The 20,679-nt window shown below is 45.3% G+C and overlaps 1 protein-coding gene across 1 annotated transcript; it reads left to right on the top strand.

The window, feature by feature from the left end:
* Positions 1 to 1,767: 1,767 nt before the first annotated feature.
* On the top strand, positions 1,768 to 20,634 carry wdr47a (WD repeat domain 47a). The gene is made up of 17 exons (XM_056293896.1): positions 1,768 to 1,976; positions 3,300 to 3,469; positions 4,003 to 4,086; positions 4,277 to 4,361; positions 5,628 to 5,759; positions 5,906 to 6,082; positions 6,616 to 7,127; positions 7,386 to 7,503; positions 8,410 to 8,591; positions 9,914 to 10,165; positions 10,262 to 10,325; positions 15,437 to 15,594; positions 16,021 to 16,190; positions 17,267 to 17,437; positions 17,570 to 17,701; positions 18,152 to 18,370; positions 20,492 to 20,634. The coding sequence occupies exons 2-17, from the start codon at positions 3,312 to 3,314 to the stop codon at positions 20,632 to 20,634; spliced, it is 2,757 nt and encodes a 918-aa protein (XP_056149871.1). The 5' UTR covers positions 1,768 to 1,976; positions 3,300 to 3,311.
* Positions 20,635 to 20,679: the final 45 nt, after the last annotated feature.

Genomic DNA, 20,679 nt, shown 5'->3' with positions numbered 1-20,679 from the left:
TTCCCACTTTTATCACAATCAATAATATATATGGGATAGAATGAGATGATGGATGAGATGAAATTCACTGTGACTGAGACACCAATAAGCAAATGCATTATCATGCAAGTATTTCTAATCATGCAGGCCTTTCTAATCACAGTTTATTCTTCTATTACTGTAAACTAGCACAGACTAAACCTTCCACTTAGACTATATATATATATATATATATATATATATATATCCCCGTGACCATGAGAGCAGGATAAGCGGTTTGGATAATGGATATATAATACTGTGGTCTATCTTCTGACATTTCATGCTACCGATCAAGTGGTCCTACGAAGTGTTATTACACATGAGCAGGTTAGGATTACTATAAATTTGTGCTGTGGTAGGCCAATTCAACGGTAGGTGGGACACAGTCAGAACAATGATTAGAAAAAATCTCAGCTTGATGGATTGGAAAAATTAAGAGGTAACCACTGGCTGAAAGATATTATGAAATGACTGGTACTTCATAAACAGCATAAAGCGGTTTGGATGATGGATGGATGGATGGATGGTACTTCATACTGAGAGAGAATTAGAGTTATTCAGGGTAGACTTGAAAGGGTTGGATAAAACATGGAAACCTTTGAGATCCCTTGATTTCCAATCCCAAGGCCAAAACTGACACATGACATACCTGAACTATTGCACTCGAACACTTTTGAATATATAGATAATTGTGGTCTCTCCAGAAAGATAACCCCTTGTAGGATTTTTCTTGAAGTGTCAGATTTTACTCAAGTATTACGCAACTGAAATTGCAGAAGCTCAAAACAGTGGTAATTAAAATGTATCCTCGCCTAAGGCAGAAATCCTTATTTAAAGGAAAACAGCTTCCTTTGGCTTTGTTATTTTGAGCCTATGACTCAATGGAGCTATTGCCATAGGTCCTGCCAGTTGTCTCTTCAAATTGGATTATATCAAATTATGAGCATTTTACATTATTTTTGCTACACGTAGGCAGATCCCTAAAATGCCCTTTTGGGGTGTCTCCAAATGGTGTTATGGGCCTTTTGAAGTGTGCAAGACAACATATTCTAGACGGCCCCATGGGGGTCTGGTAACATTTGAGATGGTGTCTAGAGGAGAAAGATAATTCGGTGATCAGAAAGTAGATGGGTGGGATGGGAGGGGCACTCCCAGGGGGCGTAGCAGGAGGGTGGGTGTATGAGGGGAGGGTGAACTGAGGGAGGAACAGCAGGAAAGGTTGTTATTTTATAGCCATCTATTCCGCGTGTCGTCTTTTGCTGTTTTGTACTGGGATGAGAAGGGGGTTGGAAAAACGGAAGCTCGCAACATATTGCTGCAAAAATATGTGCGATTTAAAATGATAATAATAATACTGATTGATACACATATTGGGGGAACACTGCAGGTCACGCAGAGCTGTTCCTATCTAAGAAAGAGAAAACGAAGGATAAACTCACGTCTCTGAGAGAGAGAGAGAGAGAGAGAGAGAGAGAGAGAGAGAGAGAGAGAGAGAGAGGGGGGGGGAGAGGGAGAGAAAGTGCGAGACAGAGCAAGAGAGAGAGAGAGAGAGAGAGAGAGAGAGAGAGAGAGAGAGAGAGAGAGAGAGAAAGCGCGCGAGAGAGAGAGGGAGAGATAGTGCGAGACAGAGCAAGAGAGAGAGCGAGAGAGAGCGAGAGAGAGAGAGAGAGAGAGCGAGAGAGAAAGCGCGAGAGAGAGCGCGAGAGAGAGAGAGCGAGCGAGCTGTGATATGAGTCGACAGACGGAGGCGCTTCCGCTGTGACAAGCAGAGCCTGTGTAGAGGAACATACCAGTAAGGAGGATCCAGTGAAGGGAGGAGAGCCGCGGAAGACGAGAGAAGGAGCTAAAATAGGAGCGGACAGGGCGGACAAACGCAGAACAATACCATCGTGACAGCAGACGTCAACAGACCAGCAACGCCTGAAGATTTGTATCCCATGTTTTTGTAGACACAGGTGAGAATTAACCGGCAGTCGTTGTCCGCACCCCGCCCGTCTGTCCGGCTAGCGGTTAACTAGCGCCTGGCTGGCGTTAGCGGACCATGGTGGTGATGATGATGATGGTGATGATGGTGTGTGTGTGTGTGTGTGTGTGTGTGTGTGTGTGGCGTTCTGCTTTTTGGCCTGTTGGACTACTTTGACTTTTCCGTGTCTTCTTTGATTCCGCCTGTCCGCGAAATGAGTTGGCCGTGTATGGCCGCTTAGCCTCCTCCGTCCCTGCGCGTTAACGTTACTTTAATCCGGTCGCTAAATTGGCTAGCTAATTGCCGCTAACCACTAGCTAAGCTCCTTATAGCTCCCCGCTGCTGGTGTTGTTTATTAGCTAGCTTCCGTCCTAGCTAGCCGGATAACGGGGCTGCGTTGCTTGGCCGATTAGGAAGCTAGGCAGCTGGGTGGCGAACGCCCGCCCCTCAGTGCTCAGGTGCGCTAATGCCGTCCGTAATAGCTCGTTTCCATCTGTGTAATTAGACGGCAGCAATAGAAAGACGACTGTACACCCTGGTCATTCCTGCACAACTTCTGGACATTTAACCAGCGTGGACTCATGCGGTCAAATGCTCGGTGCTGTCGTTGCTGAGTGAAAATGCAAAAGTGCAACGTGAATCCAGCCAACGTTTAGTTTGCTTGTGATTTGCTAAAACCGACTGTAGACTGTGAACACTGTCCCCCCACCCCCCTTTGCTCTGATCATCGGATAATGGAAAGGTGCCTCGTTGATGAATTCATTTTGTTAGTGGTCCTCTCGATGTAATGCCAAAGGGGTTGGCCAGTGCCTGTTTAGATCAAAATGCCAATTTAAAATAAACCTTTCGACAAACCAAAAGTTGCTTTTTAAGTTGTCGCAGCAACTGCCCTCGTGTGGGACAGTGACAACAAATCATTTGGGTGTAGGTCAGGTAGACAGCGTGCAGCAACAAGTGACTTGAAAGGGTTATAGCCTGATATCAGAGAATGTGTTTCTAATACCACCATGCATGCCCTTGCTGTAAGGCTCAAACCGTTTCATTTTCATAATGTGACCTTTTCACGAACTCGCAACTGTGTTTTATTTTCAGCATAAATAAGTGTGTTTTGCACACCCTAGAGTCATGGAATTTACTATTCCTCTGTAGGGCGATGATGAAAATATTTAATTTAGGAGCTACAACAGTATTTTCTGCTAAAGCAGATGCAGACTTATGCATGAATCCCCCTTTTGTGTTGAATAGTAGAGGAACCAGCGTTTCTTTTCTGAGGGATTGCACCAAGTTATATTTACACTGTCTTTTCTTTCGGTAGCCCGTCGTCACCATGACAGCGGAAGAAACAATAAATGTGAAGGAGGTGGAGATCATAAAGGTGATCCTGGACTTCCTGAACTCCAGGAAGTTGCACATCAGTATGTTGGCTCTGGAAAAGGAGAGTGGCGTCATTAACGGACTCTATTCTGACGACATGCTGTTCCTCAGGTAGATGCAGAAAAACTAACAATCACACTGCACATTCTAGATTATAAATGACTCTTCTACAGAGCTAAGATGTACTACTTCATTGGAGCTGGTTTCAGGTGGCACATCAGGCCTCCATACATCAAGCTTTTATGGACCTTATGGTTTCACATTGTATCCTCAACACTGCGGATTGTATAACATTGAAGTGCTGCATCAGATTTGAGTGCATTTTTGAAAGTGAGTCAGCACTGTGTTGTATGGAGACTTACACAGCTCATCTTGAGCGTGAATCTGTTATCTTGAGTGATGGAATTGTGTCAGTTGCACAGCCTCCATTAATGACTCTTTGTTCATCACTGTGCGAAAGATAATTAATTAGAGAGTACAGTAATTAAGGGTGAAAAAGACTCTCAAAATAGTTTGTCCACACTTTTGTCATGTACCCTTTTTTTCCAGCAAAGATTTGTTTGAAGTTGCGCCTTATGGGATATTTGAAAAAGTTATTGTTACAGTGTTTACGTGTTTATTAATGAAGTGCTGTTTGATTTCAGACAACTTGTACTTGATGGCCAGTGGGATGAGGTTCTGCAGTTCATTCAGCCTTTAGAGTTCATGGACAAGTTTGACAGAAAAAGGTGGGAGAGTAACCCCTAACCCTCGCAGTATTGGTGCCATGCGTATGCCAAAGCATGTGCTGCCACATACCTTTATAAGTTCATACATATTGGTTCATATAAAAAGGCACCATAGTGAGGTAAAACCTGACATGGCTTTGTGAGACTATTTCAAATGTCATCTGTAACATACATGTCATGTTGTGTCCAGATTCCGGTATATAATCCTGAAGCAGAAGTTTCTGGAGGCTCTGTGTGTGAACAATGCCATGTCTGCAGAGGATGAGCCCCAGCATGTGAGTCAACACAACAGCTATTTTCAATAGACTTCTTTTTTGTTTTTTAACAATTCAATCACAAGCTTATGCTGCCAAATGAAATATCAAACATTTTGAACCCCTTTGTTACACCTTTGTTACATTTTTTTTCACAGAGCTGCAACAAATTGGAAGCTTCTCGTTTATTCAAAGGAAGTTGAATCAGTTCGTTTCATTCATGAATGAAATGTTTCTCTCAATAAACATTGTGTCCAGATGAACTGATTCAGCTTTCTTTGATTTTCTTACCAGGATTATTGATTATGCATAAAGACTTCTCATTTATTGCTAGGATTAATCTATAGAAAGCTCGACAAAATAAAAAAAACACTGAATTTAAAAATGATTTATGATGTGAATGTATTTGATATAAAAATGGCGAATAAAAATGGTGATCCTATTTGGCTTGATTTTCAATATTTTTTTGTTTGTTTGTTTGCCCCCCCCCCCCCGCAATGTTCCATTGTCCAGCCACATCACTGATCAGCCCTGTTTCTATCCCACAAATAAAGTACTGCAATGTCCCTCCAGTCACCTATCATGATCATTGCAGATGCCCATGATTACTGATTGGTCATAAAACCCCTAATCAGGCCTTACTGATTGGCCAGTTACTAATACTTGTTCAACTTGTTCTTGCTACGTCTGCTCCAGTACTCATTCTCTTTCATACTCAAACACACAAATGCAAACATATCCTGCAGACATTGCTTGCTGTCTGGCTCATCCCCTTTATTTGGACTGGCTGTAGGCCTCATGTCACATGGCATTGCTGTGAAGGTAGCCTGAGTCAATCTGCCACAGCTATCGGGTCTCATTACTGGATTAGAATTGGAGTCTTTGGCCATCTGCGCAGCTTTTGTGTGCATGCTCTCCAGCAACTGTGTGAACCAAGGTGATATCACACGGGCCTGCTTTTGTGCTCATTAGAATTGTTACCAGAATGTTTAGAGAGGGTTTCTTCTTTTTTAATATTTGGAATCTAGTCGTCTTTTGGAATATGAAGAAATCTGTAAGACGGAGAATGATTTGTTTTTCATCTCATTTGTCTTCTATTTAACATTAGCCTTGAATCTTGTCTTTTTTAAATCTCACTAACATTCAGAAGTCACCCTTGTCGTCATAGTGTTTCTGGTGATAAATCTCTTTTAAAAAGAATACTGAGTTAAAGTCCCAGTTGTTCAGTAAGAAAGAACTGCAACTGAAACATCTGTCACAGTTTAAAAATTTGTTCTTATATTTCAGTTGGAGTTCACAATGCAGGAGGCAGTCAAGTGTCTTCATGCCTTGGAGGAGTTCTGTCCGTCTAAAGAAGACTACAGCAAACTGTGTCTGCTGCTCACCCTTCCTCGCCTCACCAACCATGCTGAGTTTAAGGCAAGGGGCCTGTAGAATGAAATGAACCGTACTGTAGCTGACATGCAATGGCGATGATTATTCTGGGATGAATTGGAAGATGTATGTGTTTAGCATGCATGTTAAACAAGTATGCTGAATTCTGGACTGCTGCTTGTGTTCCCCAGGACTGGAACCCCAGCACTGCAAGGGTACAGTGTTTTGAAGAGGCCTGCACCATGGTTGCAGAGTTTATCCCCGCCGACAGGAAGCTGAGCGAGGCTGGGTTCAAGGCCAGCACGAACCGCCTTTTCCAGCTGCTCCTCAAAGGCGTGCTCTATGAGTGCTGTGTAGAGTTCTGCCAGGTAGGAGGAGCTGCAAGTTTGAAATGATCACAGCCCGAACTCAGATTTTGGGGTATTCGCCTCAGCAAAGGCTTTAATTCTTGTACCTACGTATATTGTACCTTTATTCTGGTCTGATTTACAAAATCAAAGCCCTAAAAAAATTCAGTGTCCATGTGATTCAAAGGACCAAATTACCCATTTGTGCTCCGATCATGGGCCTGATCTGAGGTTTTAATTCAGGATTTTAGAACATACGGTTAAAATCAATGACCTTTGTCACAAATGGCTCCATTTGGAAGGCTGATTATAGCATTGTGATTATTTGCAAATACTTCTTATAAGCTCGAACAGGAGCCAGGAACTTTTCTGACCAGTTATTCGACTTTGCTTCTGACCGCAAACCACTAGCTAACAAATGGGTTAGCCTCATAAGATAGAAAGTAAATATGTGAATAGATACACTGTGCCTACCTCTAGGTTGGATAAATGAAATAAGTTATTGAGTCATGGGCTCACTGCACCAATTTATTTATGTGCGTACTGATACACAGAGCAAAGCAACGGGAGAGGAAATCACGGAGAGCGAGGTTCTCCTGGGTGTGGACATGCTGTGCGGGAATGGCTGTGACGACTTGGACCTGTCCCTGCTCTCCTGGATGCAGAACCTCTCCCAAAGTGTCTTCTCCTGCGCCTTCGAACAGAAGCTGCTCAACATTCATGTGGACCGGCTGGTCAAGCCTGCCAAAACCGGCTATGCCGACCTCCTTACCCCGCTCATCAGTAAACTCTCCCCCTACCCCTCATCCCCGCTGCGCCGCCCCCAGTCCGCTGACACCTACATGTCTCGTTCCCTAAACCCGGCGTTGGATGGCCTGTCCTATGGGCTGTCCGGTCAGGACAAGAGAGGGCCCGGGGGCGACCCAGCTGGAGGTAAAGGGGTCTCTCCCATGTCCCACTCCTTCGCAAACTTCCAGTACCCCGGCAGTGGAGGCCAGAGCCTGAACCGGAGTCTGATGATGGAGAGCTCCGGCTGCCACAGCATCTTTGAGGAATCCCCTGAGAGGTACACATAGGCTTGATTCATATCTTAAAATCTGAAATGACTTTCTGTTGTCCTGAAAAACAAAAAATACTTAATAAGAGGTACAATAGAGGGAGCGCCTGTGAATTTTTAGATATTTTGGTCTTCCATAACACCTAGTTCGAAATGGGAGTATGTGACCTCAGTGAGCAGCAAGCTAATTATAGTGATTATGGTATGTCGTAGGTATAACAACATCCAGACACTTATCTGTTGTTGTGGGTGTGTTCTCTTGCATAGCTCCAGGACAGACACACCCGTGGACAAGATGCTTAGTTCAGGTGGAGCCCAGAACCTGAGGCCTGCCTCAGCCCCTGGGGAGGACGCTCCATCAGGTGGCTCTGCTGAAAGGAATGAGGTAAAGCCCAACATACTTGGCCTCTGGCTTTTATAGTGATTACCAAAGTGGAACCAAGTAATGAAAACATCTGTTCAGTTTGCAGATGTAATGGTGGTTAACTTGATACATTTTGCACTCTTCTCTCTGGGAAGCACTAATAATAGAGGGGACCTCATTAGAGTTTCTCCCACAAACAGTCAATGTTTCCTCTTCTTGTTTTCAGTGTCTTGAATGGGAGTTGCCTACCACAGCAGTCTAAATATAAGCCAGCCCTGAGAGATGAATGTATTTCAATGTGACGTCTTTGAGTCACTGAGTCATCCTTCTTTTGCACCTCCTTGTCAATCTGAATTATGTTTCAGCCCCCCAAAAAGCTGGCCTGTTTGGTTGGTTGGCTGACTGATGGATTATCCCTTCATTCCTGTCCTTTTCTACCTGAGTTGAAGTGAATATTATGGATGCCAGTCACCTGCATGCAGTTTTACCATAAACCCACTCGCACCATAGTCTCTCTATCCCTGTTGTTTCTATTCTGGGCCCCCTGAGTCATTGTGTCAAGTGTGTTTGTAAAGTTACCGCCATACCATCACCCTGGAGACACACAAAGAGGGCAGCAACAGAATGAGATGTTGGCCCTGTGTCACTCATTCTCTGTCCTTTGTAATTTCATCTACCATCCCTCCGCTTCCACGTGTGGCAGAGCACCGGTGACCCTCTGTTCACCTCGTATAGGGCCAAGCCTATCAGATAGCCTGGAAAGGAAGCTAAAAGCAGAGTGAAAATGATCTCTCTCTTTCTCTCCATTTTATTTCTACAAATCATCACATAAACATGCTCCACACACATACGCACATGCTAAAGTTGCACGTTGACTCAGCTGATGCACGTTTTCACGCGGCCTGTCTATTTGTGTTTGTTTTGCAGCTGCGCGACTCCACGGAAAAGTTTGAAGAGTACTACCGGCAGCGGCTCCGTGTGCAGCAGCACCTGGAACAGAAGCAGCAGCAGAGGCAGCTGTACCAGCAGATGCTTCTGGAGGGAGGGGTCCAGGAGGAACCCCCCGAGAGTGACATGCAGCATAGCCTCACTGAGAAGTTTTTGAACAGGTGCGGATGTTTCATCTGAGAGGTTACACACACTATCCCACCGGGATGACATGTTAGTAATGTATAGACTGTAGGAGTGCAGGAATGAGGAGACGGAGAGGTCGAGTCAATTCCGTTTACTCGCCACACAAAACAACACCGATACAGCACAATCTCTCGTAGCAACAAGCTAACAACTAGGCTGCAGAAAAAAATGGTTCCCCTTCCTGGGAAAATCTAAGCAGTGCCTACATCAGCACTCTGAACGTCTGCCTTAAAGGAGCAGCAGCCCCTGGTGAATCTATCCTCAATTGTGTATCACCACAAGACGAGTCCTGTGCAAAACCTACACATATATGCAGTGCAGAAGGCAACACAATTGCACTTTTTTCATGCAAGGACAGTGAATGTTTAACCCAGGCACACACACCAACACACCTTGCCAAAACTGAGCCTACTAATTTCAGTGGGGCTTTTAATATCGTAAGTACAATAGAGGAGCAGCTGACAGACAAAGAGTGGTAGGCACAGTGAGGGGGGCTGTTAATGATGGGTCCCATGTGGCTTTCTCCACTATGACATGCACCTCCCCGCCCCCACAACCTGTCCCCACACACACAAACATGCGCACAGTGCACCATCTGCGCCACCTCACCTTCTACATTTGACAGTTGCACACGCTGTCATACCTAGACTCCAACCGTATGTTATCCGCCATCAACACTACTGTCCCTACCAGTATACCAGCATTCATATCCTTTCAGAATACAGGCAGCGCACTTGCAACAAGCAGTACATGGGATTGGGACTCCGTGACAAAAACGATGTCCAGGAAAAATGTCTGTCTTTTTGCTCTGTCAGCAGAACAAAGGCCCTTTGATTTACCCCCCCTTTGCTCCTCCCTTTGCTCCCCCTCCCTCACACCTCCCTCAACCCCCCCCCCCCCCACCACCTCACCCTCTATGTTCCCCCTGCATTATTCACAAGGCTGGCACATAATGACATCATTACTTCAGTTGTTCTTTTGTTTGCTGCCCTTTGCAATTTTAACTAGACTCAGACAATACGTGCATGTCTGAATACAGTTAGGCTGTTAGTTTGAGGCAGCCTGCTGACCTGAAGAAAAGGTATAAACAGCCTTTTGGCAATTGTAAAAAGAAAGCAGTTTTCAACTTTTCCATTTATGTTACATATTACAAAAAGAAAATCTGAGATATTACACAAAAAAAATTCTTGAAACAAAATTGTCTGGAAAAGTCTGTGTGTATGCGTAGGTCAGTTAGAAACAGAGAGACAGAAGTATCGACCCATACTTGTTCAAGTGAGTGCTACTTGGTCTCCAGGTCCATCCAGAAGCTGGAGGAGCTGAACGTGGGGATGGAGAACTTGGGGGAAGAGGTGCAGTCTCTGGCCCAGCAGTGCAATGGGAACACCTCCACTTCAGAGAACAACAACAACAATGACGACGACCCCTCAACTCCAACCCCAGACCAGAGCTACTCCCAGGAAGGAGGAGCGCTCAGCAGCACCCCGCAGCGCGCCGTGGGAGGACGCGCAGTCCTGCTGCCCAACGAGTCTCCTGTTGTCTCACAGAGGTGTGTGTGTGTGTGTGTAATGACTCCAATGTGCGAGTTTTTTTTGGCGTTTAGTTTTTGTCGGACCTGATACACGTGTTCTGGGTTTGCTTATAGTGAGCAGAAACAAAAGGAAAGTCCAGCAGGTGATTCTCCAGGCTCCTTGACTCGAAATAAAGAGGTAGGAATATGCACAGACACACACAATATTAGTATTAGTTTTCATGACCTGGCTCAAAACTGTCATACTATAGGACTAAAAACAAAATGGATGGATAAACACTTTTAATTGAAGGTTAACAGGCTACAAGAATACTCAAATGAAAAAAGCAAGTCCGTCAGTGAAATCTGTGTGTATGGGGTATTGAGTAAAAATCTAAAGCACAGACAGAAATAAACTAAATACCCAAGACTATGGCCTAAACTTAAGGAGGGCAAAAAAAAAAGGAAAAAAAAGTGTGTGAGAGCGCCAGCAAGATACCAAGCCCAGAGACCTCATGCCCCTGGATGTCTCCTACATGCAATCAGCCATTGGGTTCTGTTTCCATGAGGCCAGTTTGCAACATAGAATTCAAACACACAGAAAGGACATCAGGTAGAGAACCAGAGCTGAAGAACAGCCATGCAACATAACATCCATCCATCCATCCGTCCATTATCCGAACTGCTTATCTGCTCTCGGTCGCGGGGTTGCTGGAGCCTATCCCAGCAGTACATATTGGTTGTATGTACTAGGGCTCTCCTGAATACCTTTTTTTATATCTTGATGCATGTTAAATAATCCAAGTAAGGAAATCCCAGAAAGTTGAATCAGTTCATCTGGACACAATGTTTAGTGGGAGAAACTTTTCATCACGCATCTAAGTGACTTTGTCAGTCTAAACTGACTGCAGGTATCCCTCAACTTTATAAACAGCACAGCTGCATAACGACCGAAACCAATGATTGATTTCATATGCAAATTGACGTGACCATTAACTAGAGTTAAATGGCCATGTGTACTATGGCCAATGGAGACGGATGGCAGACACACACCGGTGATGTGGACAAGTGGATGAAGAATCTGTCTGACAGACAACTCATCCAGGCAGAGAAAGACATCCTTGCTAAGTAAGGGGGCTGAATTTTGCTGTCATGGTGAGGCAAATCCCGCTAGTGGAACTGATCACAGCCACGGAATCAGCGATCCGTAACAACAACATCATGGACCCTAAAGTGGAGCAACTGCGGACGAAAGTTTCAGCCTGCCTCAGCAATGCGAAGCCGCCACCATCCAACATCAGCAGAGACGAGAGGGATGCACTCACCACTCTCAGTAAGGACAATAACATCATCATCCTTCCGGCAGACAAAGACAGACGGATGGTTTTATTAAACCAGACAGTCTATCATGACAAATTTATGACGATACATGTTACTTAGCGACATAAATACATATGAGCCCCTGAAACGAGATCCAGTGGTTACAAGAAAAAGGCGACAGATTGTCTGAAGCATTTAGAACAGGACAATGCTATTGACAGAATTGTGTACCATAGATTATACCCAGGGGAAGCGACACCTAGTCTGGATGGTTTACCTAAAATACATAAACAGGATGTGCCGTTACAGCCTATTGTTAGTATGATTAACTCAGTGACCTATGACATCTCTAAGTTTCTGGCATCTATTTTTAAACCGTTCGTAGGTAGTAATGAACATCACATTCAGAACACTATGGATTTTGTGGATAAGGTGAGGGACATCATTATGGAGGAGGATGAAACAATGGTCTCTTGTGAAGTTATGTCTCTGTTCATGTGTGTTCCTGTTGATGAAACAGTGGAGGCATTTCTCAGGAAATTACAGGACAACCCCAGCCTTAGCAGTAAGGCCACCCTTAACACTGACCAAGCGTGTCTGCTCCTGAAGCTCTGTCTTTACATACAGGGGGCAGTACTATAGGCAGAAGCATGGGTGTGCTATGGGTTCCCCAGTTTCAACTATGGTGGCCAACTTGTATATGGAGGAAGTGGAAAAGAGGGCTCTGATGTCCTATCCAGGGACACCACCTAGCCATTGGTTCAGATTTGTGGGCGACACCTGGGTTAAAATTAAATGTCAGGCCGTACCACATTTCACCGACCACATTAATTTGGTGGACAACCACATCAAGTTCACCAGGGAGGATGTGAAAAATTACAGGTTAGCCTTCTTAGACTGTGAAATTGCAATTTGTGATGGGGGACATATGATTGTTGATGTTTACCGTAAACCAGCACATACTGAACACTACTTAAGGTTTGACTCTCATCATCTACTGGATCATAAACTAGGAGTCATCAGAATGCTGTACCACTGAGCTGACAACATCCCCACCAACACAGCAGCTGGGGAAGGGGAGAAATCCCACATTAAACAGGCCCTGGTTAAGTGTGGTTATCCTAACTGGGCATTTGTCAAAGCCAGGAAGACACCTAAAAAGTGCACCAGCCGATTGAAGAGAGGACAACAGCTGCCCAAGTGTAAACCAGTGGTGATTCCGTATGTGGTGGGAGTGTTGGAACAGTTGAGACGCATATTTTCCAAACACCGCGTCTTGGTCGCTTTCAAACCCCAAAACACACTGCCAGAAATTGGTCCACCCCCAAGGATCGGGTCTCCTGGCACAAACAGAGCAATATAGTGTACGCTGTTAAGTGCCAGGAGGATTGCCATGACTTGTACATTGGGGAAACCAAACAGACGCTGGCCAAGAGGATGGCACAACACAGGGGAGCTAACACGTCAGGCCAGGACTCCGCAGTCTACACCCATCTACAGGCCAGTGGCCACTCTTTCAAGGATGAGGATGTGCACATCCTTGATAGGGAGGAACGCTGGTTTGAATGGGGAGTCAAAGAGGCCAGCTATGTGAAGAGGGAACGACCATCCCTGAACCAAGGCGGGGGGCCTAAGAGTACATCAGAATCATGTTTATTGGCCATGTAGGTTTGCACTACATGGAATTTGACTCCGGTTTCGTGGCTCTCTCAGTGTACTTAACATAGAATAACAACACTACAACTCAACAATCTTCAGATATATACACAAGGATTGACTATATAGTCTAAATAAGAGGTGATAAGAGTGCAGTGGTGCAGAGAATATATCAGAGATGCTGAAATAGATGTTAGCAGGTTACTTGTATACATGCCTGAGGCAGATGTACATGACAGAGTGTACCAGTATATGTACATTGTACAGTACAGTATATACAAATGGTTGGATTTATTGACAGTGCTAAGCGTTAATTTGAATGACAGCCCGTGGAAATAAGCTGTTTTTATATCTGGTTGTTTTGGGGTACAGTGCTCTGTAGCGCCTACCAGAAGGGAGGAGTTGGAACAGGTTGTGACCAGGGTGTGATGGGTCTGCAGTAATGTTGCCTGCCCGTTTCCTGAGTCTGGAGGTGTGTAAGTCCTGAATGGAGGGCAGTTTGGCACCAGTGATTTTCTGTGCAGACCTAACTGTCCATTGTAGTCTGTCCCTGTCTTGTCACCATCTTACAGTGCTGTGATTTAAATCATTCCCCGATCCTCTGTAAATTGTACACATGGCCATTATAACTCTAGTTAATGGTCACAGCAATTTGCATATGAAACTGATCATTGGTTTCAGTCGTTATGAGCTGGGACTGACTTAGTCACTTACATGAGTGATGAAACGTTTCTCCCACTAAACATTGTGTCCAGATGAACTGATTCAACTTTCTGGGACCTTTTTTTTTGGGGGGGGGGGTGCTTCAAAGCTTCAGTGCGAATTATAAGAGAACAATTGAAGCTGTAATGGGGGGATGGAAGGGGGAAGCAGATGCACAACAAACTGTCATATTTTCTTCAAAGATGCCGTTTTTATTTTTGAGTTCATTCAGATTGGTTGATGACGGCATTGTGTGGTCTTTTATTTCTGAATAGCAGACAGATGTTGGAAGGCTTTAATCAGAATATGAAATCTGGGGGGCGTCTGGGTAGCGTAGCGGTTTATTTCGTTGCCTACCAGCATGGGGATTGCCGGATCGAATCCCCGTGTTACCTCCGGCTTGGTCAGACTTCCCTACACACAGTCTGCGGGTGGGAAGCCGGATGTGGGTATGTGTCCTGGTCGCTGCATTAACGCCTACTCTCATCGGTCGGGGCGACTGTTCAGGGGGGAGGGGGAACCGGGGGAATAGCATGATCGTCCCACGAGCTACATCCCCCTGGCGAAACTCCTCACCGTCAGGTGAAAAAAAGCGGCTGGCGACTCCACATGTATCGGAGGAGGCATGTGGTAGTCTGCAGCCCTCCCCAGATCGGCAGAGAGGGTGGAGCAGAGATCGGGACAGCTCGGAAGAGTGGGGTAATTGGCCAGATACAATTGGGGAGAGGGGGGGATATGAAATCTGTTTCATGTCCAGTCTTATCACTCCGCAGAAAGAAGTCTGATCAGTTTTGTTGCTTTTGGCGAATAATCGAATTAACCCGACGACATATTATGCAATGATGAGTTTAATGTTGAACAACGCTTTGCCTTGCAGTGAAGCTGGAGCTAGCATGTCTGGAAGTACACACCAGCAACACAGCTGGAAAGCCATTTTCTCAGTGCCCACTGTAGTTATATTGGTGGCAGAAAAGCTGTAGTGTATGTCAGGGTTATAAACAAAAAAACAAACAAAGCATTTGAGCACTGATCTTTTTTTTTTTTTGGCTTTGACTATCATGGCAAAGTTTGAAGCTTGGAATCATTCGGGTCGGCCCGAGTGTAAACAGTTTCATGCCTCCGGCAAGCACATCAAGGTTCACTGTGTGCCAAGTGGAAGTCTCACATGATTTTAGTTTGTTTGTACACAGTCTTACAAGGCCACCCTGTTTCAGCCAGTCCTTTCACCACAGAGAGCTTAAGACCATTGTCTCTTCCCGAGGCCTGGCACGCTCTCGAGCCCCCCCCATGCCCCTTATTCAGCCTTGACATATCGCTCATACTTACTGTCTCCCTTTCACATTTACCACTGTTCTGCCCTGGCATCCACTTAGATGAATAACTGCAGCACTTACTGAGAGTTTTCAGTGGTAGTGCAGTACGGGGTGGGGGTGGGGGGATTGAGTACTGTTAATGTTAAGGTTCAGTTAAGTAGATTACACCAAAAAAACAGGGCAGTGGGAAATGTCCTGCTGACATAATGACAGTATGGATGTCATAAGAGGATCCAAACAGATTATACTGCTAATCACAGCAAATCTGCGTGTGCATCTCTGTGTCTGTGATTGCGTGTATGTGTATTGTGTTTTTCAGGGCAACAAGCCCAAAGACCTGTTCGTGCCAGTGCATACGCTCGAAGACACCCAAGCCATCCGCGCCGTTGCCTTCCACCCCTCGGGGGCGCTATACGCAGTGGGGTCCAACTCGAAAACTCTCCGTGTCTGCAGTTACCCAGAGACACTGGACACGAGGTAACACTCACACACATATTGGAAGATACTGGAAGGTCCAGGGTCCAAGGATAGAGGATGTCGTATATTATACTGGTTGTACAGCCCTTTGGGACTCTCTCATGATTTTTGAGCTATACAAATGAACTTGACATGACAAGAGCATCGTTACAAAATGAGGCGTCCACAATGTGGAGAAGGGACAGCTTTTTTCCCTCCTTCTACAAAACTTCAGATGAAACAAATAAGATAAAAAGTAGTACTTTTAGGAAGGTTTTTTAATTACAGGCATTTTTACACAAACTAAAGTTAATAGAGCATTTTGAAATCAAATGGATTCTCTTAAGTAGGAGCCATTCGGACGATGACTACTTTCTGCTTCCTTCCTCTGGTTTCTTTCTCTCCCCTTTTACACATTTTTGTCTGCCCTGCTCTGCCCCTCCTCAGTGGGTCGAGTCCTCCAAAGCAGCCGGTAGTCCGTTTCAAGAGGAATAAACACCACAAGGGTTCCATCTACTGCGTGGCCTGGAGCCACTGTGGGCAGCTGCTGGCCACAGGCTCCAATGACAAATACGTCAAAGTCCTGCCTTTCAGCGCCGAGACCTGCAACGCCACGGGTGAGACGTCGCTTCAAGTACGCCATACAGGCATTGTTGTAAGCACTCAGCAGGACTAGGGAGCGAATAAAATGTGATGCTTAATTTGTCCGTGTGGGGGGAATTTAGCTTTTTGATTCCCCCTAGAATTTGTCAGTTACAGTCAGAGCGCGTGGTCTGCTTTAGCTGGTAGGAATTTGGTCTCTTGCTCAAAGGCACTTCAGTAGAGAAGACACTTGGCTGACTCGGGCTTAAACCTGGAGTTCACCAGCTGAGGGGCACGCTCTATACTCAGCATGCCACCCTGCTTCCTGTTTAAGGATGTTTGTGTTTGGTTCTACGTGATACCAATACCACTCAACTCTTTGACCGAGTTAAAATAAAAGTTATTGTTTTGGAGAACTTGCCAGCACCAAGTACTGATTAGTTTCACATTATGCTTACCAGCTCTTCAACTAATTCAGTAAAATCATATTTATTTTCCATATCGGATATAAAATATTGGGGTCCGTGGTGGTGTAGTGGTCTAAGCATCGGCTTTGTGCCGATGCAGTTGCCCACTGGGGACCGGGGTTCGCGCCCCGGTCTCGTCAGATCCGACTATGGCCGGACTCAACGAAGCAGCAATAATTGGCAACACTGTCTTCGGGAGGGGGGCAGAGTTGGCTTGTGTTCATCGCAGGAATGCGTCTTTGTGTGTCGGAAAAAAGCAGTGGTTCGGCCGGGATTCGCCTTGTCACGAAAGTGGGGAGGCGTCTCCGAGACTGCCGGCCGGAGAGATGCAGTTGGTGAACGTATGCAGTACAAGGGTGGGTGTTTGAACTAAAATAGGGATCGATTGGCCACTAAATTGGGAGAACAAAAAGGGAAAAATCAGAAATAAATTTGGAAAAGGAAAAAAAAAAGATATAAAATATTAATTCTCATTTACCTTCAAAAGGACCCCCCCTTTTTTTTTTTATGATAAAGAAAACCTATGGTGCCAAGTGCTTATATTTTAGCTTGACATCAAGTGACCATGCACCCCTGTTGGTTGTAATTACAAGCATTTAACAAGATTTCTTTTCCATCTCTCTCTTTATCTCTCTGTCTCTCAGGCCCAGACCTAGAGTTTAGCATGCATGACGGCACTATCAGAGACTTGGCCTTCATGGAGGGACCAGAGAGCGGAGGAGCCATCCTGATCAGTGCTGGAGCAGGAGACTGCAACATCTACACCACTGACTGTCAGAGAGGACAGGGTCTTCACGCCCTCAGCGGACACACAGGTACACTGCTTCATCCACATCCTCCTCAAATTTCCCTGTTTGACCTCAAGGCTTGGAGTGTAGCATCAAACAGACAAGCATCGACTTTAAACATTGATGACAAAGTTGTAACTTGTGCGTGTCACTCTCCAGGTCACATTCTGTCTCTATATACATGGGGAGGCTGGATGATTGCATCTGGCTCTCAGGACAAGACGGTGCGTTTCTGGGACCTCAGGGTGCCAAGCTGTGTGCGAGTTGTGGGCACTGCTTTCCATGGCTCAGGTAAAAGTCATGAACTCATCTCAGCTGCTCACTCGCACACTAAAGCTTTGGTGTGTCAGTTGGCTAGATTAGTGTTTCCCAACCCAGTTCTCAGGCACAGCTTGTAGTGGGTTTTTTTCTTCTTTGAAACCCTGCATAGGTAGGCCTGCTTGTAGTCAGTCAACCAAACATGTTTTTGCTCTTGTGTCAGGTGTGCCAAAGCTGACCTAATTAAGTGCTGATTGGTTGAGTAAGAACAAACAGGGTTACAATGGAAAATCTGCAGGACAGGGTATACTTGAGGGCTGGATTGGCAAACAATGGATTAGCCCATATCTCAACAATATCTATCACTGTTGGGCTCCAAAGAGTGTTTATGTATGAAGTTGCAGAACCACCAGTCAATAGCATTATCTCTCTCTCTCTCTCTCTCTCTCTCTCTCTCTCTCTCTCTCTCTCTCTCTCTCTCAGGCAGTCCAGTTGCTTCGGTAGCAGTGGACCCCAGTGGTCGTCTCCTTGCAACAGGACAGGAGGACAGTGCGTGCATGCTGTATGACATCAGAGGAGGACGCATGGTCCAGATGTACAGGCCTCACAGCAGTGACGTGCGATCCGTCAGGTTCTCCCCTGGAGCACACTACCTGCTCACTGGTTCCTACGACACAAAGGTCATGGTTACAAATCTTCAAGGTAAGACCAGTGCTGTTGGCCAATGCCTAGTCCACATGTATATGGGTATTTTTGAAACAGCCTTTTCTATTTATGATCCGCGTATTGGAATGATGAGGATGCAAGGAGTAGAGGTGATGAAGGCGTATGAGTTTAAATATTTGGGGTCAACTGTCCAACGTAACGAGGAGTGCAGAAGAGAGGTGAAGAAGAGAGTGCAGGCAGGGTGGAGTGGGTGGAGAAGAGTGTCAGGAGTGATTTGCGACAGAAGGGTGCCAGCAAGAGTTAAAGGGAAGGTTTACAAGATGGTAGTGAGACCAGCTATGTTATATGTTCTGGAGACAGTGGCACTGATGAAAAGACTGGAGGTGGAGCTGGAGGTGGCAGACTTGAAGATGCTAAAATTTTCACTGGGCATGACGAAGGAGGACAGGATTAGGAACGATTATATTAGAGGTACCTCTCAGGTTGGACGGTTTGGAGACAAAGCAAGAGAGGCAAGCTTGAGATGGTTTGGACATGTCTGGAGGAGAGATGCTGGGTATATTGGGACAATGATGCTGAATATGGAGCTGCCAGGGGAGAGGAACAGAGGAAGGCCAAAGAGGAGGTTTATGGATGTGGTGAGGGAGGACATGCTGGTGGCTGGCATGACAGAGGAAGATGCAGAGGACAGGAAGAAATGGAAACGGTTGATCCGCTGTGGCGACCCCTAACGGGAGCAGCCAAAAGTAGTAGTAGTTTTTTCTATGCGTTTTGGCCTTTCATCCACATGCAAACTTTGGAAAACTCCTTCCAGAGTAAAGATCTTTAGAAACTCCGTTTTCAGTGTTGACATGTAGACAGGGAAAATGGAGTTGTTGGCTTTTTTTCAGGCTTCTGATGAGCCAACATGGCTTTAGAGTTAGGGTTATATCGCCGCCTGTTGGTTTGGCATGCTCTTGACAGTGCTTCCATTGTGTTGAGTAGCATGTGTTTTTGCGTTTTCATTTGAACGGAGATTGTTTTTAAACAGTGCTTGTGTGGATGGGATTATAGGATCGTGGTATAGGTTAGATTTAGAAGTCAATTCAGTAACGTTTGGATATTAAACACACGGGGCATATTTTGCTCACATGAACATGTAAAAACATTGCAACTTACCAAGATCACTGAACTAGTGGGAGCCCCGGGCTTGTTTCCCTGCAACAAGACGAGGGGTGATGGGAAATGGCGACACACGAAGGGTATTATGTCCAGTCTATTCTGCAGTTTAGTTTTCGTTGCATTCATTGCAGAAAACCGTGCTTTGCAGAGATATAACCTGGAAATGGAAGCAACGCTTTCAGTGCATTGGTGGTGGCTCTCAGCACTTGCTTCTGTCCCACTTGCTTGTGTTTTTTTGCTCAAAGAACTCAACGGGTTTGTCTTTAAGTGCAGGGTGCTTGGACTCAAGGTGTCGAAGCAGTTTAGGGCTTCATTGCCTCATTGGAACTTTTATCTCCCCTACCTTTTCCAAAAAAACTCTCAAGCGACGTTTGTTTTTTTACTCATTCTGGCTAGCTGCAACAAGCACATCCAGTAGGTTAAGTGGGCGACAACCGACTGATGAACTCGCGTGCGTTGTATTACTCAAGTTCAACATAATTATCCTCATCCTACTGTGGGCGTGACAGGGAATGGTGAGGAAAGGTGCAGCACAGAGACCGTGCCAACTTCAGTGTAATAGCCTATAATGTTATATGTTTATTATTCAGGTTTTTTAAATTTACTATCTATTTATTTATTTATTTTGCCGGGTCATATCGTTTCTTCGCAGCCTGGTAGCAAATGCTTTGCGGCCCGGTGGTTGGGGACCGCTGGACTACATTACTCATCAGTACCAATGGCAAACACACAAAAAACCGTCGGTGAAATTTCCTTTTAAAATAATTGTTCAAAGAACCGTTTCTCAGTAAGAGTTTCAAAACTCTCTCGGAGTTTATCCTGATCCTGGAATGGGAGTATACGTCGGCCTCAGGAAAAACGACTGCAAAACATGATCGATGCTCAGTAAAAACTTTTTTCCCTTTATATATTTTCATGCAGGAGTTTGATTTGAGTCTGAAATATACGTTGTTGTTTTGTATTTGCTTGCCTGAGCATCACTGCCTCTGTCTCCAGGTGACTTGACAAAGCAGCTGCCACTGACTGTGGTTGGGGAGCACGGCGACAAGGTGATTCAGTGCCGGTGGCACACACACGACCTATCCTTCCTCTCATCTTCCGCTGACCGCACTGTCACACTTTGGACGCATAAAGCTTAATATGCACCAGCATACACACACACACACACACACACACACACACAC

This window comes from Lampris incognitus, chromosome 14 (genome assembly GCF_029633865.1).
Source record: "Lampris incognitus isolate fLamInc1 chromosome 14, fLamInc1.hap2, whole genome shotgun sequence".
Taxonomy (NCBI): Eukaryota; Metazoa; Chordata; class Actinopteri; order Lampriformes; family Lampridae; genus Lampris; species Lampris incognitus.
The sequence above is the reverse complement of the archived record's forward strand: the minus strand, read 5'-3'. Positions and strand labels throughout refer to the sequence as shown.